The sequence below is a fragment of the Polypterus senegalus genome, chromosome 10 (assembly GCF_016835505.1).
Source record: "Polypterus senegalus isolate Bchr_013 chromosome 10, ASM1683550v1, whole genome shotgun sequence".
In the NCBI taxonomy this organism is placed as follows: domain Eukaryota; kingdom Metazoa; phylum Chordata; class Cladistia; order Polypteriformes; family Polypteridae; genus Polypterus; species Polypterus senegalus.
In genome coordinates, this window is record NC_053163.1 from 175,818,340 (window position 1) to 175,846,303 (window position 27,964).

The window sequence follows — 27,964 nt, forward strand, 5'->3', positions numbered from 1 at the left end:
ATACAGTACATGACAAATAATCTAAAATTAAATTAAATTAAATTAAAAAGGGCTTGGGGAGAGCTGAAAACATGACATATTCCCTACATCATCCACCGTACTTCTGGTGGTTTAACAGAGAAAACCAGTGCAGGCGGTCTGTCGTGTAATATGTTGTAACACCCACTGCTAGTCAGGGAGGAACTACACCAGTATACATTTCAGGAGTTTGAAAATGATGACCCTTTATTAATTGTCTTCCAACTGAACTTCCACTGTCCTAGCCGTGGGAGATGCCTCAACTTTGTAATCGCAATCGGATTCTAACTTTTTTATAATGCTTGTCTTCTACTTCAGTTTTACATCCCTGAAGAACACCTCCCTTTCACTCTCATTCCCCTCTACTTGCTCATTCACCCTGCACTGTTCATTCTTGTACACCAGGGGTGCCCAATGCATCGATCGCGATCGACTGGTAGATCGCATTGCATTCAAAAAAAAATTTTTTTTAAAACGTTAGTCTATCATATATCCTCAAAATGGCTGTGATCTAGTTAGCTTTCCAATTTATATCGACTAAAGAAGGGATTTTTTAAAAAATTGTTTGGGGAGGGTATGGGCTGGATGTGGAATTGGATTTTTTTCCTCACAATGTCACAATCGAAGTGCGTTTGTCTGATCTGTCAATCTATCATTGGTATTCCAAAGAAGGAAAATGTGAAAAGGCATTTTCGAACTGTTCATAAAAACTACGAAATTGACGTCCTTCCAAAAAGCGATCAGAGAAGGAGAAAGGAGACGGAACTAAAATCGCAATTAATCAGACAGCCGTCATTTTTCACACGGCTGAATTCAAAAGCTCCTTGACTGCATTATTCGGCTCTACTTATTTATGTGAGTCAGCCTTTTTCCACATGACGATTATTAAATCCAAATACTGTAGTGACCATAAATGTATTGAATTGTTATTGTGCCATAAAGGTTATTCAGTTATGTAAGGTACGACAACATACATTTTATGTATAAAGTATTCTCAGTATATATATATACACTGTATATATATATATATATACACTGTATATATATATATATATACACTGTATATATATATATATATACATATATATATATATATATATATATATATATATATATATATATATATATATATATATATATATATATATATATACACACTGTATATACATATACTGTATATATAAACTGTATATAGCATTTTTAATATAGGTAGATCATTTCCACCTGGTCATTTTAAAAGTAGCTTGCAAGCCGAAAAAGTGTGGGCACCCCTGTTGTACATGTACACCTGTTCCAGCACCTTCCACCCTCCAGTCCATTCCTGTCTCTTACCTTCCTGGGATCTCTTCCTGCTTCTGAGGTGTTTCATTTGCATTTCGCACTGCACATTCTGAAAGTACAGTGCTCAGTAGATGTCCTGTAACATGACCTTCTCAATCTCCAGCCGTATTATTACAATACGATTGATATGCAACTAACTATATACAAGAACAATTGATTTTGGGGAATATTCAGATTTAAAAAAATAATAATAATTACAAAAGGCAGATTACACTTTGTTACACCACTACGTGACTAAAATGTGATCGCCCGACAACGCAGCGTCATCATTAGAGGTCAGTTAGGAATTTTAAAACTCTGCCGGTGTTAGAATTAACAAACGTTACAAAAACACCGATAGCAGCACTGTTTTTCCTGGAGTATAATCATATTTTGGTACCGACCAGTTCAGAAACTGGTACCAATTTAATTCCGGTTTTTGATACCCATCCCTAATACTCCTTGGACAATATTACACTGAGGAAAGTTGCAAATTCCAGTGATAATGGCAAGAAAATGGCAATTAACAAATTAAATGAGACTGAGCATTATTACCCTTAGAAGTGTTGGCCTTTCATTTAGTGAAATTACAAAAAACTCAAAGTGTCAGGGAGTACAGTGGAGTCCCACACAATCCAAAGGCAACTGGAAACTGGAAGAAACTCTGATAGAGTTCTGGCAGACCCAAAGTCACAAACCAATCAGAAGACAAGTTTCTGAGGGTCATCAACTTGCGTGATAACAGGGGCCGAACAGCACAACAGCTTAGCAGTGTAGGTCGAAAAAAGCAAGTGTCAGTTTCTACTATGAAGTGGAGACTTTGTGCTGCATGTTTCATATGGGGAGTGGCAGTAAGAAAGCCATTCCTTAAGGGACAAAATAGGGCCTTGAAATACTGGCTGTTTGACTACTGAGGACTGGAAGAACATCATATGGACCGATAAATCAAAATTTGAAATGTCGGTTCGTCGTGCAAAATGTTTCTACCCCATGGAGTTGGCAAAAGGATGGTTCCTCAGTGTGTAACACCAGCTGTCAAACATGGAGGAGGACGTGTGATGGTGTGGGCTTCTTTTGCTGGGGATAGTGTTGGTGACTTGCACAGAGTGACTGGTATTCTGAATCAAAAGCAGCATTTTGCAACACCAACACCTTCTAGTCTGCGTCTAGTAGGTCAGGGGATCATCCCACAGCAAGACAATGACCCAAAACATACCTCCAGGCTATGTCAGAACTACGTTACAAGAAAAGAACAAGAAGGTACACTTCAAAACATGGACTGGCCAGAATCGTCTCCAGATTTAAACCCCATTGAGTTATGTAGCTTGGGATGAACTGGAAAGAAGGATGAAAGGAAAGCCATTTACAAGTGCAACACATTTGTGGGAACTTCTGCAACAGTGTTGAGAACATCCTTCTGACTAATATTTGATTTCCCTTATAGAAAGAATACCACCTGTGTATTTGGCTGTTATATCACCAAAAGGTGGCTACTTTGATTAATCAAAAATATGAATAAAACTTTGCACATTTAATGAATTCTTGACTTTTATTTTATTTGCCATTGTTTTAATTAATCATTACGACACTGTGTGCATTTTCCAGCTATTGTTTATTTTAAACCTTAAGATGGTCCTTGACCTGAGAACTGTTATGTATGTATGGCAGGACTCTGTGTTAATTGTGCTATGAGGACATTAATTCATTGATGCATGGGGAGCCTGTGCTATAAAAGTAAAGACATGGTATACGGTACCACATTATGAAAATTTTCCGTTTAAACAAAACAGAGTTATGGATGTGAAAAGCAAAAAACAAATAACACGCACAACATATACAAAGTATTCACAGTACCTGGGTTCTTCATCTTTGGGGCGTTTGGGACAGTACTTCTTGACAAGGTTTCTAAAAAGGAATATAAAACAAATTGTTAAAAATACAGCCGCAAAACCAAAGCAAAATTTTTAGAATTAGCACAGCTGTCAGCCATTTAAATCCCATAAATGTTACTTCTCTTGCATTTTATTTTAATGTAATCAAACCTTGAATGAACCACCAACTAAAGTGCCTGAAGAAATTACAGAACCAAAGCCAGGAACTAATGCTTTCACTTCTTTGTCCTACAGCTTAGTTCCTTGAACGGGATGTTTAAAGCTTTGCACATTATTGCCAGGGGACACAGAGCTGCCAAGTAATTTATAAGCACAAGAGCAGAGTAAATCTTTAGCACTCTACTGCATTCACAGACTGAATGCACTGTTTTTCCTACATTTCATTCCAGCTAAGCTACTCGCCTATGCTCGACATCCAATTCTGATTAAAGCACTTCTTGTTTACCTGCTTCTGCAATCAAGCAAACCCTAGGGTGTGTGTAAGATTTTTGGAATTTGGCTGTGGTATGCATTGTTTTTAGAGCTTTGACAAGCACGACTGTATTTCTACTTGAATGTTAGCATGCTGAAGATTTATTTCTGACTTCCTTAAAACTAAACTGAAATCTTGTAAATGTAACTAGAAGTTCCTTTAGAGAACAGGATCTAGAATTGATTAAGAGATGGAGTACAGTGAAACCCACAAACTAGCCTGTTTTCACAGTTAATCACTTTAAATCACTCTGAGATATGCTACTCGTTACAAAAGGACAGATCCAGGTTGAATTTCTTTCTCATGATTACATAGTAAGTCATCATTGGGATCTGGACCCACAGCCTAGTGTAACATAATTCTTCAGCCATTAGTCAACACTGACTGCCTAAAGGCAGCATGGCCCTCATGGAATAGGACACCTACCCCTTGTCAGCAAGCCTCAAGCATGCATTAGGCAGATACTAAACAGTGCCGAGAACTGCATAGACATGTATGAGCCTGTAGCCGAAAGAAAGCGCACACAAAAGAAATCTACTCAAACAAAATTATTGCTTCTCAGAAAACATTATGAGGTAACAGAGGTAAACGCATGATCCTGGCATAGAGTGCAGGTCAGTGTACAGAAATAAAAGGTTTCTCTAACTGGGTGTTATATGTAATTTGGAGTACATCTGACTAAGCTCAAGGACTAAATTGTGAATTTCCCCTTGGGATTAATAAAGTATCTATCTAAATGCCAACCCATAATTGTTTGAAACTACTACCACAACTGCATGTGAAGTGTTTGCATAACAGATGCTGAGCTATGTTATTAGAACTGGAGTAAGGATAATTAAATAAGTTAGACCGTGTACAGCTGATGTAACACTCAGGTGCGTTCAGTGATATTAAAGTATTATTTACTTCATCCAATAGTCACTTTTTACATTTTCGATTATTACATAGTTCTGTAAAAATGAATCATATTCAAAAGTCTTCTTCTTTCAGCTGCTCTCATTTAGGGGTCACCACAGCGGATCATCCAACTCCATAGCTCTCGTGTTTTACATCATTTTCTGCATCTACACTGACTGCTTTCATGTCCTCCCTTACCTCATACATAAACCTCCACTTTGGCCGTCCCATTTTCCTCTTGCCTGGCGGTCCCACCCTCAACATTCTTTTCCCGATGTACCCCTCATGACTCCTCTGCACCTGCCAAAACCATCTTAATCCAGCCTCTCTCACTTGGACACCAGACTGTCATACCTGTATTGTCCCATCTAATATACTCGTTCCTAATCCTGTCTACCCTCGTTACTCTGAACGAAAAATCATAGCATCTTTAACTCTGCTACTTCCAGCTCTGCCTCCTTTGTTTTCATCAGTGTGCCATCCTCTCCAAACCATACAGCATAATTGGTCTCTCTACTGTTATATAGACCTTCTATTACAAATCTCTCCTGTCACTCTTCTCCCCCCAGTCCACCCTACCTGCACTCTCTTCTTCACCTCACTGCTGCACACTCCACTGCTTTGGACTGTTGAACTCAAGTATTTAAAAACGTCTACCTTCACCATCCTGTTATACACTTTCTCCAAGTCCACAAACATGCAAGGCAATTTCTTCTGACCCTCTCTGTACTTCTCAGTCAACACTCTAAAAGCAAACATCACATATCAAGTACTCTTTCCTAACAGGACACCATTACTGCTCACAGATTGCCAACCTCTCCTCTCAGCCAAGCATCCAGCACTCTTTCCCATATCTTCATGGTGTGGCTGATCAACTTTCTACCCCTGTAGTTACTGCAGCTCTGCACATCTCCCTTATTCTTGAAAACTGGTACTGATATCCCTCTTCTCCACTCCTCAGTCACCTACTTGCTTTTCAAGATTTTGTTAAACATCTAGTTAGAAACTCTACTGCCATCTCACCTAAACATCTCAATGCCTACACTGGTATACTGTATTGTCCGGGCCAACTGTCAAATATTCAAAAGTAATAGTGATAATAGAATGTGTAAAAATTACATATGTTTACAGGCTATATTAAATATGCACTTTTTAGGAGCACTTTACAATGGTGTTGAAAAAGGGGCACAAATAGGCTTGTGGTGGCTAAACAGCTTCGATACACAGCACATTGTAATTCAAGTGATATGAAAATGGCACTGATTGAGATTTTAGTGGGGGTCTGTGACTAATTGTATGTTCAATTTTCTTAAATATAACATTTTTGAAAGTACATCCAATACAGTAGTACCCAAGCAGATATCTATTAATACAAAAAGACCAATATTAGCGTAAAATTGGTATCAATATTACTCTATAAGAGAAAATGACCTGAAACAAGATACCCATTTAGCTATTAATATAAGTTAAAACATAGTCAATCATTAAAATTATATAAATGCTAGCTGTCCCCCGCAGCTCTGCATGATTAGTGCTCAAACAGGACAGTGAGGAAGGCCCTGCCCAGCTACATACTCCTGACATCACGCATTCCCTCTCCTCAGCCCACATCCTCTGTCTCGGATTAGCATGAACATATCGCTCCTGCAAGCAAATTCTGATTCTTAGCGTGATGAAAGAAGTCACAAAATTAACCAGAATGTTCAAACATATTATAGAAAAAAAACCTGATTTAAACCCATTAAGTCGTTCTGTCATTCGCTAGGTAAGCATAGGTAAGGTAAGGATAACCCCTGAGGCTGGCACATGAATAAGGAGGGCACCGCCCCCCTTGGCCTGCTGCGTGTCTCTCGGATTCACGCAAATAAATCGGTACCACAAGTGAAATATGATACCTAGCACAATGGCAGAAGTCTCAAATCAACCATAATGTTCAAGCAAATAATAGTATAATAATAATAATAATAATAATAGTTCTCTCGTGAAAAGTGGCCAGACATACAAACAGACGTTGGATTTATATATATATATATATATATATATATATATATATATATATATATATATATATATATATATATATATATATATATATATATATATATATATATATATATATATATATATATATATATATATATACAGAAAGAGAAAGAGAAGAGAGAGAAGTAAGAACATGGCAAAGGAATTGATTTATTGTACAATGGGAATACAAATGGTTTGCATGTTCTCCCCATGTCTGCGTGAGTTTCCTCTGGGTGCTACAGTATCCTCCCACTGTCCAAAGGCATGCAGGTTAGGCGCACTGGCGATCCTAAATTGACCTTGGTGTGTGGGGGTGTGTGTGGGTGTGCGCGCCCTGTCCGAGGATTGTTTCCTGCCTTGCGCCCTATGTTGGCTGGCACTGGCTCCGGTGAACCTGTAGTTGGGATATAGTGGGTTGGATAAGGGATGGATGGATGGAATACAAATGGTACACATAGTGGAGAAGAAGATCAAATGCTTGCCATGATTGTTCATGTATATCTGGGACTGAAAGAACAGCGGCCAGACATCAGAGATCAGGGGTTTAAGCATCTTCAATATTTTAATTCCTGATGCCACTGTTCATTCATAAAGCCGTCCTCTGTTTATATCAGTTTGGGCAGTTGCACTTGTAATTAATTAGTTCAAACATCTTTTAGCTAGAGGTTGATAACGTTGGCTTTCTACAATAATATTCTGCACATAATATTGTTCAGTTAATTCAGTCTTATATACAGTATGCTTACACAATTGCTTTCTCCCTATGTTTACTTCCAGAGAGGTGACTTTTTTTGTTCTCCATTAGTTAACTTACCTAAAGTAGCCGTAGAAGACACTGTAAGCTGTTCACTTGTGCTCTCTCTGCCAGGTGTCTGATTGACTTGCACTGGGCATCCGAGCAGTTGTTTGATGAGTAAAAGTTGGAAATAAACCAAATACACAAGTTCAAGCAACTGCTCTCAATGTAAAATTAAAACAGTAAACTAATTCCTAGTTGATCTCACACAGAACATTTCTCCATTTTAAGATGGATGAGTTCACAAATTCACTAAAGATATTCAATGGAAAATTAAAAAAATTTGAATGGTGCAATCTGATGAAGATATCTGAATGAAAACTGAACTGTCTCTACCAGTTTCCTTGAAGAATAAATGTGCCACATCTCAACAAAATTGGTCAGAGGAGTTGAGTTGCATTGGAACGTCTCTCCAAAAGTCATATTCAAGTCAATGAAAAGTCAAACCTCCAAGTCAATATTTGCACACAAACACATATTTATAAAAGTTTGTTGTTTAAAAAATCTCCCAACTCTCTGGATCATCTCTCTTAAATAAAGCAATAACTCTTTCTTGACAAAGTTTTGTTGCAGCTCCTACCAGGTATACACTTCACTTGTGGACATGGATACAGGTTCTTCCACACTGGTAGGGTTACAGTAAATTTGGAGTAGGTGTAAAATTGTAAAGAATCTATTACCTACTCTAAATCTGGCTAAACAAGCTAGCAGCCAAAGTAATTTAGGAAAACGTAGCTGTAAAACAGAAGGCTGGAGCTAATGAAACTTCATGTTTAGTACTACTATGATACTTTGCAATCGGGCTAGTGCTCAAAACATAAAAAGTTACAAGAAAACTGAATATTGAGAATTGAAAAAATCCAAGTGCTAAAAATTATAGACATCCTTAAAATAATTTTAAAAAAAATTGTAGACATCTTGACTTAATAGATCAGCATACCAAAATATCAAGACTTCATTTTTAAATACACTGAAGGGGGAAAAACACTGTTAAACTGAAATCAAAATCTCTTTTTGCAGGGTGGCTGTTCATTATAATTCATAAGATGAAGCTACAGAGAAGGCGGTAACCAAGCAACACCGCAAACTTTCTAAAGTGGCTAAACAAGCTAGCAGCAGGGTATAGCATGTAAAGAAAATGGACAAGAGCAATGAAAAGCACTGCTCACTACAATGAGCAGACTAACAGAGCCAGGCTTGGTAATAAATTTAAAAACACTGGAGCCTTCCTTGAAGAATACATGTAGACTTAGGTATTATGGCATAGACTGAACCTACATAAAGAGATAAGACATTATTATTTTTATTAGATTATTTCTTCTATCCACCCACCTAATGCTTTTTCCCATATATGTTTGCAGGAGACAGCAAGTGGTGCAAGTGCAGAACTAATTCTCCACTGAATGCCAGTCCATCCCAGAATAATTACTAATAGCTGCTGCATTTTAAATTCAGACTGAACACATGGATACAATTGGTACAATATACTATTTTCTAAAATGCAAAAAGGAATTCTAACATTACCCATACATTCTAAATAAAATTGAATATCAGTTGTAAAATTCCTTATGCAACATGAGAGAACAAAATAAAGATTAAACTTTTCAATTTTAAACCTATTAACTGGTAAATTACTGGATTTTTAGAATAACAAAACCACAAAAGTTGTCTTGAGGCTTGCAAAGGTCCCTGTTCATGTTTACAGAGGAAAATCTAAAACCAAAACTGATTAGTTAACCTTTATTTTACTAGCACTATCTCCTTAAATGTTTCAGGATTTTTGATCCAAGGTTCGGACAAGCAATTGAATACACCCCCCCAATGTCTTTTAAGAGAAATGAGATTGGATGACAGGTTACACACCATGAGACTACAAACAGGAGTGGAACAGTTCAGGTACACACACAAAAGAAGGGAGGTCTCACACAGACAAGAATGTGCACAATGGAAGACTAGGCCCTTTTGTTTTATGAAACAAGCTGCCACAGTCTGACCAAAAGCTCTATGACAGTAACGAATTTTAACAAGAATTAAAAGACGTGAGTTTCAATGTGCTTTTAATAAATCATGATAAGTAATATTTACTTCTGTTTTATTCTATTAATACTGTACATGTATATAAATTAACAGAATAAACAACAGAATATATATATATATATATATATATATATATATATATATATATATATAAAATAGAGTTTGTTTCCTGCCTTGCGCCCTGTGTTGGCTGGGATTGGCTCCAGCAGACCCCTGTGACCCTGTAGTTAGGATATAGCAGGTTAGATAATGGATGGATGGATACAGATAGATAGAGATATAGAGATATCTATCTATATATCTATCTATCTATATCTATATATATCTATCTATATCTATATATACAGTGGGATGCAAAAGTTTAGGCAACCTTGTTAATAGTCATTATTTTCCTGTATAAATCGTTGGTTGTTAAGATAAAAATGTCAGTTAAATATATCATATAGGAGACACACACAGTGATATTTGAGAAGTGAAATGAAGTTTATTGGATTTACAGAAAGTGTGCAATAATTGTTCAAACAAAATCAGGCAGGTGCATAAATTTGGGCACCGTTGTCATTTTATTGATTCCCAAACTTTTAGAACTAATTATTGGAACTCAAATTGGCTTGGTAAGCTCAGTGACCCCTGACCTACATACACAGGTGAATCCGAGTATTTAAGGGGGTCAATTGTAAGTTTCCCTCCTCCTTTAATTTTCTCTGAAGAGTAGCAACATGGGGGTCACAAAACAACTCTCAAATGACCTGAAGACAAAGATCGTTCACCATCATGGTTTAGGGGAAGGATACAGAAAGCTGTCCCAGAGATTTAAGCTGTCTGTTTCCACAGTTAGGAACATATTGAGGAAATGGAAGACCACAGGCTCAGTTCAAGTTAAGGCTCGAAGTGGCAGACCAAGAAAGATTTGGATAGACAGAATGGTGACGAATGGTGAGAACAGTCAGAGTCAACCCACAGACCAGCACCAAAGACCTACAACATCATCTTGCAGCAGATGGAGTCACTGTGCATCGTTCAACCAATCGGCGCACTTTACACAAGGAGATGCTGTATGCGAGAGTGATGCAGAGGAAGCACAAACAGAGCCGCTTGAGGTCTGCTCAACCACATTTGGACAAGCCAGCTTCATTTTGGAATAAGGTGCTGTGGACTGATGAAACTAAAATTGAGTTATTTGGGCATAACAAGGGCGTTATGCATGGAGGAAAAAGAACACAGCATTCCAAGAAAAACACCTGCTACCTACAGTAAAATATGGTGGTGGTTCCATCATGCTGTGGGGCTGTGTGGCCAGTGCAGGGACTGGGAATCTTGTCAAAGGTGAGGGCGCATGGATTCCACTCAGTATCAGCAGATTCTGGAGACCAATGTCCAGGAATCAGTGACAAAGCTGAAGCTGCACGGGGCTGGATCTTTCAACAAGACAACGACCGAAACACTGCTCAAAATCCACTAAGGCATTCATGCAGAGGAACAAGTACAACGTTCTGGAATGGCCATCTCAGTCCCCAGACCTGAATATAATTGAAAATCTGTGGTGTGAGTTAAAGAGAGCTGTCCATGCTCGGAAGCCATCAAACCTGAATGAACTAGAGATGTTTTGTAAAGAGGAATGGTCCAAAATACCTTCAACCACAATCCAGACTCTCATTGGAACCTACAGGAAGCGTTTAGAGGCTGTAATTTCTGCAAAAGGCGGATCTACTAAATATTGATTTCATTTCTTTTTGTGGTGCCCAAATTTATGCACCTGCCTGATTTTGTTTGAACAATTATTGCACACTTTCTGTAAATCCAATAAACTTCATTTCACTTCTCAAATATCACTGTGTGTGTCTCCTATATGATATATTTAACTGACATTTTTTATCGTAACAACCAACAATTTATACAGGAAAATAATGACTATTAACAAGGTTGCCCAAACTTTTGCATCCCTATATATATATATATATATATATATATATATATATATATATAGTGATAAAGGCGCTATATAGCGACAAACCCGGCAAAGACTACGCAGAGGCACGTGTTCACACTCAAGACTTTTTATTTTTTGCTCTTCAGCCGTGGGCACACGTCTTCCCCGTGTCCCACCGGCCCAACACAGTCTCAAGCACAAAACTCACACCAAACCAACACTTTCCTGCTCCACCACTCCTCCCAGGCAACCTCGTCCTCTTCCTCCCAATTCTGGCCCTGATTGCTGGGAGGCAGGCCCTTTTATACCCCACCCGGAAGTGTTCCAGGTGCCTGACCAGCTGGTCTTAATTGCACCTCCGGGTGGGGCTGATAAACCGTCCAGTGTGGTGGCTGGTTTTCTGCAGCACCCCCTAGCGGCCATCCCATCTCCCAACCGGGCTGCTGTGGTGGACTCCATGTCCCGTGGAGCCACGGGGGAGATTGAGGAGGGATCCACGGCCAGGGAGACTGGCCCCAAGCGCCCCGGGGAAGGTACTGCAATGTCCATGATGGCTCCCCCGGGACGTATGCAGCAGAGGCGTCCCGGCCGGGCATGGGACCCGGCTGTCCGTCACAATATATATCAATATATACAGAACAGGCCAAAGGTTTGGACACACCTCCTCATTCAATGTGTTTTCTTTATTTTCATGACCATTTACATTGGTAGATTCTCACTGAAGGAATCAAAACTATGAATGAACACATGTGGAGTTATGTACTTAACAAAAAAAGGTGAAATAACTGAAAACATGTTTTATATTCTAGTTTCTTCAAAATAGTCACCCTTTGCTCTGATTACTACTTTGCACACTCTTGGCATTCTCTCGATGAGCTTCAACAGGTAGTCACCTGAAATGGTTTTATTTACAGAGAGAGAGAGGCAACTTTGAGGTAACTCTAAACCTTCTTTGCATGAAAGCTTGAATATTGTAATCTTTTTAGTTAGCCAATAAAAGTTGTCATTTTGCTTGATTTCTTTTTTTTTTTTTAATACAAAAAAACGTATATAGTTTTTTACAGTTTTGCATGGTAGCTGCATATGTACCATGTCTGTGATGAAATAAATTTCCCTTGAAAAATACCAAACTTCTCTGTTAAAGTAGGAAAATAACCATTACATACAACTATAACATACTTGGTGTGCGTTTTACCTTAATTGTTTTGCATAGGTCTGTTCAATCTCAATTCTTTCTTTAACAAACTTTGCATATCTTTCCACAAAGTCAATTCCCCACTGTGTGTGTCTTTCCAAGTTTTCAAACTGATCCTATGAGAGAAAAAAAGATGAGAACAACAGTTAGAAGATTCTCCAATCAACTGTACAGCACAACATAAAAAATTAGATAAAGATGATCTCCCCCACATATCATCTACCAAGGTTAGAGTTAAGGGAAAAAAAAAAAAAAACCTTGACCAGCTTATCAAGACAGTATAAGGACACGGTCCATTAGAAACAAGCCAAGCATTGATCTGTACTTTCCTGTTCTAATACCTAGATACAAACACTACAAGATACAAAAGTGTTCACAAATATTTACTCAAAGTCACTGAAGGTATAAAATGCTACAAAGCAGTAAGCAACTTTGACGGAAGAGAAAAATCTATATACCGTATCCACATCAAGTTCAGTTCAGGCAGAAAAATAATGCTATTCCTAGTTTACCGTGGAGTAGGAGCTTAAAAAAAAACACCAGGAGTAACTACCAGGAACTACAAATGGCCTGTGGTGGGAATGCTATAAAAGTTTCTAAGGTTCAAAAATGTTCCTGAAAAAAGTTCCTGTGGTGGGAAAGCACCTTTAATATACCTTCAAGGGTACCATGGGTCGCACACGATAGAATTTTAATGCCGAGTACAGGACCAAAGATGATCCTAAGTGAGGTTGAAATCTTTAGAAATTGGAGAGACGTACAATATAAAAAGACATGCGCAACACTCTAAATCAGAACACTGGGTACACTAGAATAATCAAAACCTTTAAATCAGCGGTTCTTAAACTTTTTTTTCTCGTGACCAAATTTTACTCATTGTGTGTCAGTGCAACACAGAATCACTGTAGAAAAGTGGATGACACTCGAACTGTTCACTCAAACATCATCCGGGGCATGAGATGTCCCGGTGAAGAATCGTCACCGAATAATGTCCAAGGTGGATGGTTGGGGGCATGCACCCCCTTGAAGATTTTCTAGAGAACAATGTCGTGGGTGGTGCTTGTTTCAGCCATTCAAGTGGTGACCCATCATAGGGCTTTCCGTAAATCTATCATGATGTTTTCTCATTCACTTCATTGGTAATTCATGACTCAAAATGGGTCATGACCCATAATTTAAGAAATTCTACTTTATTCAAACCTGTGGCTCCATTCCTGGACCTTGCATTGGCTTTATATTTTATATATGATGTCTGGATTGTACTTGAGTTACAGTATAAAAGAAAATATCTCTGCACATTGAATCAACCACCATTAGTGATCTAAAGTATACATTATAATTTCATTATTGGGGTCATTATGTTGCAACATTTAATTGCACAGAAGATTTTTCTGTTTTGGCCAGCTTCCACTGGAAACATAAAAGAAGTAACCCTCTCAATGTCACTCTCTACAATGGCAAGAATTAGTTAATGTCAAAAAATGTACCTGCCCCATGGTAGAAATTCTTTGTTTAATGTTACAATGTGTGCTTATTTTATCAGCATTTCATGAAAAGACACCATGCAGCCAACATCAGTTTCACTCTTCAAGCAAATTACCATAAAGAAAGCCATCAGTGAAAGGTGTGCTGTCAGCCCTCAAGACATTTGGCATTTACATAAGTGGCGTTGGCACAGCATTGGCTAGGCGGTGGATGAGGTGCACGGGTTTTAGTTGCAATGGCATGCGAGGTGTGGGTTAGCTCCATGCTCCCACTTCTGCTTTGGGAGCCTCTTGAACCCGAAACCAAACATAACTGGAGGTGCCGGTAGAAGAGGACACAACACGAAGCAAGGGGTAGGTGTATAAAAGTGAGAAGTGATTTTATTATTTAAAAAAAACCAACAGAGTAAAATCTTCCAATAAATAAATACTCCATAAAACTGTGGAGGTTAAAAAAAATCAATCAAATAAATATTCGTTTAAAACCGAGGTTAAAACCAACAGTGCAGTAAACCATCACTTAAGACACCTGCCCTAGTGCTGTCCATTAAAACCAGTATCCTTATCTTATCTTTCCGGACCTTGCAGGTGAGGAGCCACCTACCTAACAGACTCTGTCTTGTTTCTTATGTGGTTAAGAGGTCCAGGTCCCTGCTGATTCCATGGCCCCACAGTAGGGCTCCCAATCCGGACCTAGGTTCAGGTCCTATCCTCCCATGAACATGGGAATGACACACCGCCCAAGCCACCGTTACTGATTTCTGCTGCCTTCACGGACGTAAGTGGAGCCGCACTCCCCCTGGTCGATCCAGCTCTCTTAAGTCGAGAACCATCATCTCAATCCCGAGCGTCGGCCACACTAAATCCTCCTGGGGCTCTCCCCCTCCTGGCTGTCTACCTCCTCACTCCTGTACCGGCTCTTCCTCGTTACATGCCTGCTTCACCTCTCTACTTTAACATCCTTTCTCCAATCTCCCTTGTTTTCCTTTTTCTCCCGAACACTCGCCCTTACCTTTTAAAAGTGGGGTGAAGCGCAGCTGTGGCAATCACAGCTCCAGCGCTGATGAGGGACACGGGCGAACCTGTACATGTGCACGAAGTGCTGGGCCGATCCGCTTCTGCATCTGCTGTTCAGACCACGCTACCACGGCCCACCCGAAGACATGAGTGTTGCCGATATTTATTTATTTAAAACTTGCCAACCAGCCACGGACCTCACTTTTACTACATGGCAGAGTCAATATAATGAAAATAATTACAGATGCTTGATTTTCTGTGTAAATAAAAAGACATTTCAGCATAATGGACCGTTGGCAATTATAAACATCATACTGTAGTTGCAATGATATTGCTTGACTTTACCTAGCATAGTATACCCATTATTGAGTCAGCTATACAAAATGCATGGCAAATTCTGTTGCTGCTATAAACTGTGTACTTTGCAACTGTGCAAAATGTGTGAGCTATTCACCATATGTCACTTACTGTAAGCTGACAGTTTACATGTCTGCTAATAAGCTCATTGTGCGATATTGTACATCTGTTTCTGTGAAGTTAGTAAGGATGTTTCAAGTTACCCATTTTAGACACAAGCTTTATGTTCACTGTTTGCTTTCATAATACAGTCATGGAAAAAGTAAGTCCACCCCTACATCTATCCCTACCTCAAATATCTCAAATTTGAATCAGGTACACAAGATCAGGTGTAAACGAACAGAACATCACTAAAGAGGATCTTATCTGAACCTTCTTATTTAAAACTCAAGATGTTTAATTTTTTTTCTTTCATGTTGTTATAGTGTGCGCCATCACCACGTCAAGTTTAAAAGAGCTCTCTGTGTCCTTCAATAAGAAGGTTACAGATGCATACAAATCTGGGAACAGATTTAAAAAGAACCTCCAAACAACTTGAAAGCAATCATTTCAAAGTCTAGAAGATCACCTACAAGAAGAGAAATTTTCAAGCAAATGTTAACTCCTCCAGGTCAGGCCACCCCAGCAAATTCAGCCTGGGAGCAGAAAGCAATATGCCAAAAGAAGTGTCTAAGAACTCCAGAATTTCATCACAGGACCTACAGGTAGTTGCTACCATTGCAAATGTTAAAGTGCACGGGTCTTCCATTAGAAACATTTGCACAAATTAGATTTACATGGGAGGTGTTAAAAGATGAAACCTTTGCTGGCCTTAAAGAACTTGTGGGCAAGACTAACATTTGTCCATGAACACTTGCTGTATTGTATTTCTGAGGTGGCAATGAATGATTGGCCATCTAGTTCTGTGAAGATGATTACTTATGTTTTATTTTGTGTATTCTATTTACCCTATTTTTTGACACCCATTGCACACCCAACCTGCAATGCAATGACAAGAATTATTTGGCCACAGTACCAGAACACAAGTTTGGGGCAAAGTAAAGCATTTGATCAGACAACCCTGATACTAACTGTAAAGTGTGGTGGTAGAAATATTATGATTTGGGCCTGCTTTGTTACTTCAGGGCCTAGCCAAGACACCATCAAATAATCCATTATAAATATTCATTGTACCAGAGGGTGCTTGAGGATAATATGAGACCACCTGTCAGGAGACTGAAGTTAAACCAAAAGTGGACCTTGCAACATGACAATGACCTTAAACATTGCAATAAACCCACAAAGGAATAGCTGGAAAGAAAGAAACTTAAGTCAACAGCTGAATCGAGATGCTGAGGAGCGATGCGGTGGGCTGGCACCTTGCCCGGGGTTTGAATTCCATCGAGATGCTGAGGAGGGATGCGGTGGGCTGGCACCTTGCCCAGGGTTTGAATTCCATCGAGATGCTGAGGAGAGATGCGGTGGGGTGGCACCTTGCCCGGGGTTTGAATACCATCGAGATGCTGAGGAGGGATGCGGTGGGCTGGCACCTTGCCCGGGGTTTGAATTCCATCGAGATGCTGAGGAGAGATGCGGTGGGGTGGCACCTTGCCCGGGGTTTGTTCCTGCCTTGCGCCCTGTGTTTGCTGGGATTGGCTCCAGCAGACCCCCGTGACCCTGTGTTAAGATATTTTGGGTTGGATAATGGATGGATGGATGCTGAGGAGAGATGAACACATGCAAGATACCGCTCAAACATAACGCTGAAAGAATTTGGCATGGAGGAGTGGGACAAACTTTCTACCAGTTGATGTCAGAGACTGCTAGACAGTTTTAGGAAACATCAACTTGAGGGGGCAATACAAATTATTACAGTCAAGGGTGGACTTGCGTCTTTCTCAGACAAAAATGGTAGATCTGTTTATTTTTTGTTGAATAAAGTATTGCAAAGTCTAATTTTCATTATTTTTTTCTCCCAATTACATTGCCTTTATCTGAAGACACTGTTTAAATGAGGATCAAATCTTGATATGTTCATAAACTGGGTATGTTAAAAAAGAAAAAATATTTCATGGTGTGGACTTACTTTTTCACATGAGTGTATAGGATAAGATATAATATACAGCATAAAAAGTACCTCAGAATAACTCTACAGGGAGTAAATAATACAATTGGATGGTAGTGACTGACGTCTCCAACGTTACGCAGATAATGAGACACAGCTGAGGGTGTGTGTAATGTTAAAATACATTATTTAAAGCAGGAGTATACAATGAAAATAATTTCATGTAAATGTATAGGTGGGGTAGGGGGGTACTTGGGTGTAAGAGTGTATTAGAGGATGGGGTTTAGATTTTTTCACTGTTTTATGATTACTAAAATTGTTATGAACCTGGATCCCAGTTTGGGGAGGTTTTAGAAAGATGAGGGGGACCCATGGTGCCAAATACTGTAACTATGCATTTCTTTGTGTTATCAGCATGACATTTTAGACAGATACAGTTGACTCAACATGTCTGGAAACGCTTCAGAGGTGAAAAACCTGCCCTGGCATTACTTATACATGAGATATACTGTATCAGACACCAAAAATGTGAAAGTATTTACTGGGAGTGCCCGTTTATTTTGTTTTTTTTTCCTAGTTAAGCAGCAGTTTCTAAGTAAATGAATGTTTACATTTGACAAAAAACACAGCGTCTATCACATTTGAGAATTTATCTTCCAGGTTTTAGTGAAAAATTGACAGCCCTGACTATTTTTTTGAATAACACGGCTTTATTTTGGGATCCCCCTGCCCTCAGGTGGTGACTGCTGAAAAATGTCCTCAGGGTGTAAGGGCTTTGATATGATGGAGACTCCAACAGTGATTATGCTGGCTTTTGGTTAAACGCTCTCCCCCCTCATGTCTGTTTCTTGATTTCATTATCTGTGGTGGATAAGCAAGATCATGCTGTGCTAATGATTAACCAATAGTGATTACAGTGTCTACCATGACAAAGTGAATAATTTAGCTTTATCTAAGAAAAAGGTAAACACATCTGACAGAGGGCAGGTAATGGTAGTGCAAACAGTCTACTGCATTGACATCACACCCTTATTGTCTATAAAAAGTCATTGCTCAGAATGAAGTATCTTTTTTAAAAACAAAAAAGACACTTCTGTTTATATACAAAAAACACTGCTCAAAAAAAATGAAGGGGACACTTAATCATCACAGACTAACACCAAGTCGATGAAGCTTCAGGGATATCAATCTGTCCATTTAGAACGCATAAGCGATTGTGAATCAATTTCACTTGCTTTGGTGCAAATGAAAGGGACAACCATTCCATTTCTGGGGGTTGGTTTGCTGTTGCCTCTCCAGTGCTCCTGTTGTCACTTTCATTTGCACCCAAGCATGTGAAGCTGATTCACAATCGCTTATGCTTCCTAACTGGATAGATTGAAATCCCTGAAGCTTAACTGACGTGTTATTAGACTGGGATGATTAAGTGTTCCCTTATTTTTTTTTTTTGAACAGTGTATATTAATTTTACACTAAAAGTTAGAGTATTGTTAACAAAGGTACAAAGATAATTTTCACAAATATTGGCACCCATGGGAAAGACTTTTGGCTGACTTACCTTAATCTCACACTGAAAAAATTAAGAAAAATCCAACCTTTAATTACAGTATTTCCTTTTTGAGAAAAATAATCTCTCATCAAGAATGAATTATTTTTAACAAAACCACATGTGCTATAGATGATTCACAACCCTTGAAATTCTTATGATAACCGAGTAGCTGATGATTTTTTTTTCTATTTATGTCTTACTTTTTAAGTTGATCACAGTATGTAGGAAGTTTCAAGCAGTAATCATCGACTTCCTGTTTCACTGGGGTATAAATATGAAGAGGCACAGTGGCCAAATTCCCTTATTCATCAACATTGGAAAGACAATTGAACACACAATTCAAATGAGAGAAAGCTCTGCTGACCTTCATAAGTCAGGGAATGGCTATTAAAAAAAACTGCTGCTTGCCAGAAAATGCAAATATTTAAAGTTAGGGCAATAATTGAAAGGTTTGGATCAACTAGAACGGTTACCAACTTGCCTAAAGGTGGACTCAAACTTATTTTGCCTCCACGCACAGTGAGCAGGATGGTAACAGCAAAAGCATAACTAAACTTAAAAGAAGTGGTGAGGCGGCCTTCTGCTATTATGCACCTAAAATCTGGAAAAGCTTACCGATAGAAATTCGGCAGGCTAATACGGTGGAGCACTTAAAAAAAAACTGCTAAAAAAACATTATTTAAACATGGCTTTCTTATAGCTTCATTTTAGTGTAACCCTGATATTCTGTATATGCATTTAATTATCTTTTTTTTTTCATGGCTCTAAAATCCATACTAAACCCTACTTTCTCTGCTGTTCTTTTTCAAGTTTTCACCCCCACCACCTGATCAGGGCATCATGCTGTCCTTACATTGATGGATTGAAGGCCAGATGTCCACATGACCATCATCATCTAATTCTTCCATGTAAAGCCTGAAAACCATGATGACTGATCAAGATCATTCATGGTAGGTAGAATGCCTAGTGGGGGCTGGGTGGTCTTGTGGCCTCAGAACCCCTGCAGATTTTGTTTTTTGGGGTTTTTTTTCCAGCCCTTTGGAGTTTTTATTTTTTGTTTTTTCTGTCCTCCCTGGCCATTGGACCTTACTTTTTTCTTTGATAAATAGTACTGCCTAATTTTATTTTTATATTTTTTCTTATTTCTTTCTTCATCTTGTAAAAGACTTTGAGCTACATCATTTGTATGAAAACATGCTATAGAAATAAATGTTCTTTTTGTTGTTGGTAACAGGAGCTAAAAGAAAATCCCCAAGGATCATTGTTGGAGACATACAGAAGAAAAGTAGCAACTTGTAGTCACCAAGTCTCCAAACCTCCCATCAGACATCACCAGCATGCTAACAAATTATTTGAAAGACTTGCCTGAAAGAAAAAAAAAAAAGCCTTTCCTGCCAATTAAACATAAACGTGAATGCCTGAAGTTTGCTAAATGCTACTGGAACTCTGATTGAAACATAGTTCTGAAGAAAAACCACAAATTAAGCTTTTTGGGAACAAACACTCAAGGTGGATTTGGTATAAAGAGGAGAGTGCACAAGAGAGGACCCTGGATGACGTGGAGAAGATTCTGTAAAGATAAATGGTCTAAGACTGCCTGCTCGATATGCTCCAGCCTTATAAGATGTTAAAGGAGAAGACTCTGTGTTGTTTTCTTGGAATAGGGGGGTTGTACAAAGTATAAAATACATGGGCACCAATCATTGTGACATGTGTGGTTTTGTTACAATTAATTCTTGATGAGGAATTGTTTTTTCTCAGAATAAATTTGCTTCAGTTAAAGGGTGGACTTCCTCAATACTTTTCAGTAGGAGATGAAGATAATTCACCATAAGGTTAATTTATTATAAACCTTTTTTACTCATCATTCCCAGGGATGTCAATAATTGTGGAGAGGACCGGGCATTACATAAAACAGCACCTAGCGCAAGGTAGAGAAAAAAAAAAACACACAGAAAGGCAGCAAACAACATCTCTTGGCTTGCCGCCCAGCTTCTGTGGTTTAAGTCACTTACCTAATACTTGACATGCACTCTACCAGACTTGGAAAGTAATTTAGAACAATTTACTCTCATTATCATACAAAACTGACAAGTATTTAAAAAAAAAACACCAACAACAAAACAAAACATTCCTGCTATGTGCAGTAAAATAATTATGCCCATTTCACACTAACACTCCCACTCAAACTATAACTTTGTGCAGGGGTTTGAACTAGCATGAAGCACTAGACTTACAGATTCTTCCAGCTTATGTTTTTTATGGCTTTTGCAGTGTACAGTCATGAAATGTGTAAGTCAAACCGATTATCCAAGCTAGGATTCAATGTACTGTAGAATAATGCATGTGAATATACATTTTTTTTCTAGCTTGTCTTTTGCCGTGTTCCATTTAGTTTGGAAGTCCGATGTCAGACCTGGGAATGATATCACCCTCAAGTTGACCATAGTCCAGTAAAACGTTCAGAAAACCAATATAGATACCCCCATAAAAACCTGTTGTGCTTGCTCATTTAGACTACAGATAACTACAGAACAAGTTGGTAACAACGCATTATTCGGTATATTGCACATCCAAACACCGCAGAAACATGTCCACAGATAGAAGTTGAACAGATAATATATAACCTCATTCCTGAATATATAAATTTAAAGTCAGATTATATTGCTATTGATTGAAATGACTCAGGCACATTTTTAGTAAACTCAATGAGTTCCTACTACAACGTAATGAACTAACAAAAACATCTTCAGAAAAATATTTTTAAAAAAACCCCACTGTTCAGTTAATTCATTCAAAATTTGTATGTGCCTGGCATTTTGAACACTATATTTATTTATTATTTTTGTATGGGCGCATTTTTGGACAAACCTCACAAAACCGATCGGCTCTGAGTGGCTTCGGTCAAAGTTTACCTTTCACTAGTACGAGTGAAATGACAAGCACGGAAATTTTATATATTCGGGAATGACTTTATATATACAAAAATGAGTTTATATATTCCGACGCTGACTTTATATATTTGGTAATGACTTTATATATTCTGACGCTGACTTTATAAAATCAGGCTTTGACTTTACATATTCGGGAGTGACTTTATATATTCTAACTCTGAATTTATATATTCAGGAATGACTTTATATATTCTGATGACAACTTTATATATTCAGGAATTACTTTATATATTCAAGTTTTGACTTTATATATTCAGGAATGACTTTATATATTCCTAAAATCATTGTAATTGCCTGTTTGGCACCCCATAGGGCACTATACAATAGATACATAAAAAAAAAAAACAGCTAAGGAGATAGATATATAGATAAATAGGAACGAAAGGCACTATATGATAGGCAGAAAGAGAAGCTGCTAATATAATAATAATAAAATTACTGTTATTACTATATAGATATTATTTATTTACTTACTTCCTACAGCGTAAAGTCACGAGTGCAGTGCTTCCCATGTACATATGCAAAGTACAGCAATGGCAAAAGTGCATTCTTGATCCAATGTAGAAAAGACATCATGATTTGAGTTCACCTCTGTTATAGCGCGTCTGACAAAACAGCAGTGTCAAATGCGGTGGGGGGTTGTTTGAGTTGGGATCGTGAACGCGGCTGAGAGACTAACAGAATAAATAAAAAAAAAAAAAACTAACCTTTACAAGTATCATAACTTACACCAGCTGTTACAGACTGGAATCAAATGTGTGTTTTTATTTTAAAATAGTAAGAATATGTGCAGCTCACTTTTCAAAATGGACTCGCCTGTAATCAAACCCGTGAAGTTCAGACTGCCAGTCATGAGCTGATATCATTGTGACACCACAGCACTCTCAGCAAATGCGTGTCAACATCGCACTCTAACGCGGGTTGTTTTTCTGTAGTTATATTTTTGAATAAAAGCGCACTTGTTCTATTAAATTTGTACTTTTTGTGAAAGTGTTTCTTTGATATTTGGACTTCAGGCTTCACACATTATAAACTTCATGTCTACATTTTGTCAATTATGACTAAAACATGAAAAACGTTTCTTTTTTTAACAATGTGTGTACATATATCTATGTAGACACAGAACACACATGAAATGCAAGTGTTCCAAATAACGATATAGTATTTATAAAAGGTGTCATTTTGCTTGACTTCTCACTCTATGCAACTCCAAGCAACTGACACACAGGTAAACAGACTTGAGCTGAGAAAACTGTGCGCCGGTGGGGGATTTGATAGTAGGCTGCTTGCTGTTTGCTGCTTAGCCACAAATTTAGAAGACAAAAGGACGTGACGGAGAAGTGTGAAGCGTTTTAAGGTGGGAAGGATCTACGAGTTTTTTCGTAGGCTCTGGTAATTCTAGTGTTAAACAAGAACAATCTATGCCCAAAATAGCATTCTCACATAATTTACAAAAATATCTCCATCTATAATAAGATGACTGAAAAAGTATACAATGTAGACCTACATTGGGCATGTGGCTTTGGTGGGAAAAAAACCTTGAAGGGATGGTAAAGCTGCTGGCTGAAGGATTTAATGTAACCCAAAACCTGTAGCGGTTGGTAAATTACTGGGCTTTAGCATCCATATGCAGAATTCAGACTGTACAGAATGCATTTTAGATGCAAACAGGTAAACATCACAAGCCATGAAAAGCAACTCCTCTGTGTCTGCTTTGCTGAATTACTGTTTTGTTCCATAAACAGTGACCAGTTAGAGAACGAGATGTTGTAATAAGCAAAACCAACAAATCAGGGATGGGATATGAAACCAGCACTAAAAAAAAATCAGAGCGAGATTACAGTCTTTTTTTTTTTTAATTCTATGCTTTCACCGGTCCACATTACAACAGCAAGCCAGTACTTTCAGAAGTATAAAACTCTGGACAGTGTTTTAAAAAAACCTCCACTTTCAGGGGTAAAAATCAGCAGGGTGATGTGGACAAAAGGCAAAAACAGAGACTAATGTCCGAGTTTTTAAACAAAATAATAATAGTGTAGACATAGTCTAAAGCAGAGTTGCATTGTTGGGGTGAACAGAACAGCCTTTAAGAAGAAAGACAAAGTCTACCTGCAACAACGCGGTCTGATTGTACACAAGCATGTAATATGGGAGGTGTTGGGTGATAGCCATGTTGAAGGACATGGCGACATATTGCAGAAACAAAGTGCACAAGACATGCTGGTGATTGCAGGAAAAACTAACAGGATATGTACTATCTGTGTGTTTTAGGGATGGCATGATACCAAAACTTCAAACTTTGATAAGATACTATTGAAGTAATAAGTATTGAAATTCAATACCCAATACAGTATATAACTGCTTTAATATTTAAAAATAGATTGCAACTCTATATGCATTAAAATCTTAACATTGACACAAACACATATTAGAATTTTTAGTCATTAAATGTAAATATTTCAAGTACTGCAGTCTTTTGTAAAAGGAGTACTGCACTGTGAACAATAAAAAGTAATGGATTTTTTTAATATTGATTGAAAACAAATACTGTTACTGAGGTAGTAAATGAAACGTTACAAATGCCATTACGTATTAGTTGAGTAAGTATTGCAATCTTTGCAACAGTACACATAAAAATGTTAAACAGGTTTGATGAACTGAACGGTATACACTGGTTTGTCAAACATCTTATGCTAAAAACAAAAATTCAAGTGAAAACAGCATTAATTTAGTCTTTTGTAAGACACTGTTCATAACACACACATACAGACCACTAACACATTAAATACTTCTTATAAATGCACACAGTGTACCTTGCTTTTATGTGTAAATAAACTAAAATAATGTCTTTGTAATTTCCATATTTTTTGCACAAAGACTAGCATGTCGACATCCCCTTCCGTAAAGCCGCAGTGTGCTCTTGTTGTGCAGCAAATGAGCCCCAATGACTAAATATGTGCACTGAAGCACAGCTGGAAGTATATGAGCACAAAGGAGTAGCCCCACCGTTTATACCAGGGGTCCTCAATCACAGTCCTGGAGGGCAGCAGTGGCTGCAGGTTTTCCTTCCAACTGGTTTTCTAATTAGAACTCAGGCCTTTCTAATAATGACACTTAGTATTTAACTGTAAGCCTTGTTAGTGCTTTCATTCATCCAACAGAAATTTTAATTATGCTGTAGAGTTTCTTTACCTGAGAGCATTATCCATGTGTTTTGTGGACTAGAACAGAATCAAACTTAACTAGCCAACCCGCGGCGTACCATACGCCGCATAATCAGGCCGGTTTTTAAATAATTTTTAAGCACTGGGAGAAAATTAACATTTGAAAAATCGGTAATGTAATAAATCAGCAAGAAAAGCAACATTGTAACAATGCACGGAACGAACCAACACACAATCGTCTGTGACTGAAAACTGGCGGACCACAATCGCGCCTTCTCTTGCCAGACGGAGTGATGGGGGAGCACGGCACGGAGTGTGGAACGGGAGGAGAGGAGAAGGATGTCCATGTAGCTCCCTCCGTCATGCTAGTCTGCTGAATTCTCGTTCAGTATGTACTGCCCACTCATGTGCCCACCTCCAACTTGTCACTTGAGTCGTTGGCTGCTTTTCTAAATATAATCCACCAAGACACCCGACCACGGTAGTAGCGAGGTGGGAGGGGGGTGTGCACAAAGGGACGCAAGCAGTGGGAGCATATGAGTCTCACTTAGTGGGAATTCCACGGTTTGCAGCCCAAATGGGGTTCAACGGTTTACCTATGCCTCTCTGTGCCGGGTAGACACACGTTCAATCTCATGCATAATTATTTATTGAATGCTAAACACTTTTGGAAAGACACGGTTGTTTAAAACGGGTTGGTGTGAGAATACAACAGTAAGCGAATGAAAAGATGAAACTCTGGAGAGAGCAAAATACAACACAACAGTGAACCCACGGCATAACAAACGCCGCATAATTATTTATTGATGGTTGAACACTTCTGTAAAGACACAGTTGTCTAAAAAGGGAGGGTTTGAGGATACAACAGAAAGTGAATGAAAAGATGGAACTCTAGACTTTTCATTGCTCTGTGCGGTTTTGGCTGCCTTTCTATATATAATCCACCAAGACACCCGACTACGGTAGTAGCGAGGTGGGAGGGGGGTGTGTATAAAGTGCAGGAGCATCTAAGAAGACGCATGCTTGTCGCGGATGTGAATTGCTGTATGTAGCGTGTAAAACAGTTTGCTATGGTGCAGGCGGTCGTGTGTCGTAACCGAAAACTCGGTTTTTAAAGACTGCTTACTTCACTGTGTTTTAACCTCAGTTGTAAAGAAATGTTTTAAGGATCCCATGGGATACCCCTCGGTTTTGGCTGCTTTTCTATATATAATCCACCAAGACACCCGACCACGGTAGTAGCGAGGTGGGTGGGGGGGTGTGTACAAAGGGTAGGGACGTAATTAGTGGGAGCGTATGAGTCACACTTAGTGGGAATTCCGCGGCTTGCAGCCCGAATGGGGTTCAACAGCTTACCCACGCTTCTCTGCGCTGGACAGACACACGGTCAATTTCATGCATAATTATTTATTGAATGCTAAACACTTCTGGAAAGACACGAATGTCTAAAACGGGCTGGTGTAAGAATACAACAGTAAGAGAATGAAAGGATGGAACTCTGGAGAGAGAAAAATACAACACAATAGTGAACCCGCGGCATAACAAGCACGCGTGTGGCTCAGGCGTGCATGTGGACTCTTACCACAGGCGAAAGGACTAACTGGGTGGTCGGTGAGTTTTGCGTCGGGCAAATGGGCAGGCAGTGTGAATGCCTAGAGAGCGAGAGTAGACGCCGGCCGGTGAAAAAGGAGTGTTGGTGGGCAGGGAAACGTCTTCCGTGTTCCTGCAGGAGCATCTAAGAAGACGCATGTTTGTCGCGGATGCAAATTGCTGTATGTAGCGTGTAAAACAGTTTGCTATGGTGCACGCGGTCGTGCGTCATAACCGAAAACTCGGTTTTTAAAGACTGCTTACTTAATTGTGCTTTAACCTCAGTTGTAAACGATTGTTTTATGGATCCCATGGGATACCCCTCGCAAACCGTTTCACACGCTGCATATGGCGAGTCACCTCTGCGAGAAACATGCCTCTATGAACAGTCAATGTAGCTCAGAGGTGCATGACATTCACATGACATTAACCTGACCTGCACTGCATGTGGCCTCTACGACAGACAAATATAAATGACGCCATTTTTTCTGTGTCCTCGTGTCCAAATTGGTGGTCGTGGCCCTGCGAGTTGTCGTCGTATCCATTGGTCTCGCAGTTGGTGGGTGTGGCTCCCTCCTGCGTGCGCCATAGGTGTCTCACTTGTCGGCGGCTTAGTAAATCCACGCCCCTTGCGACGTGCTTTTCATGGTTGTCTTGCCTTAGTGAATTATATTATATATATATAGAGATATATAGATTATATATATATATATATATATATAGAGATATATATATATATATATATATATATATATAGATTATATATATATATATATATATATATAGATTATATATATATATATATATATATATATATATATATATTATATATATATATATATATATATATATATATATAGATATATATATATATATATATATATATATATATATATATATATATATATATAGATATATATATATATATATATAGATATATATATAAATATATATATATATATATATATATATATATATATATATATATATATATATATAGATATATAGATATATATATATATAGATATATATATATATATATATATATATATATATATATATATATATATATATATATATATATATATATATATATATATATATATATATATATATATATATATATATATATATAGATATATATATATAGAGAGAGAGAGAGAGAGAGAGAGAGAGAGAGAGAGATGCTCCTTCCAATTCCCCTCTCATTTAAACACAGACAC

The 27,964-nt window shown here is 38.3% G+C and overlaps 1 protein-coding gene across 2 annotated transcripts in view; it reads right to left on the reverse strand.

Annotated features, from left to right (window-relative positions):
- Positions 1-27,964, reverse strand: part of fnbp1l (formin binding protein 1-like) — a 139,166-nt gene that overhangs the window by 65,447 nt on the left and 45,755 nt on the right. For both annotated transcript variants that reach the window (XM_039767811.1, XM_039767810.1), the window contains exons 2-3: positions 12,583-12,698; positions 3,193-3,243 (exon numbers count right to left, since the gene is read on the reverse strand). In XM_039767811.1, the coding sequence (XP_039623745.1) occupies positions 3,193-3,243; positions 12,583-12,698 (167 nt within the window). The remainder of the gene's footprint in view (positions 1-3,192; positions 3,244-12,582; positions 12,699-27,964) is intronic.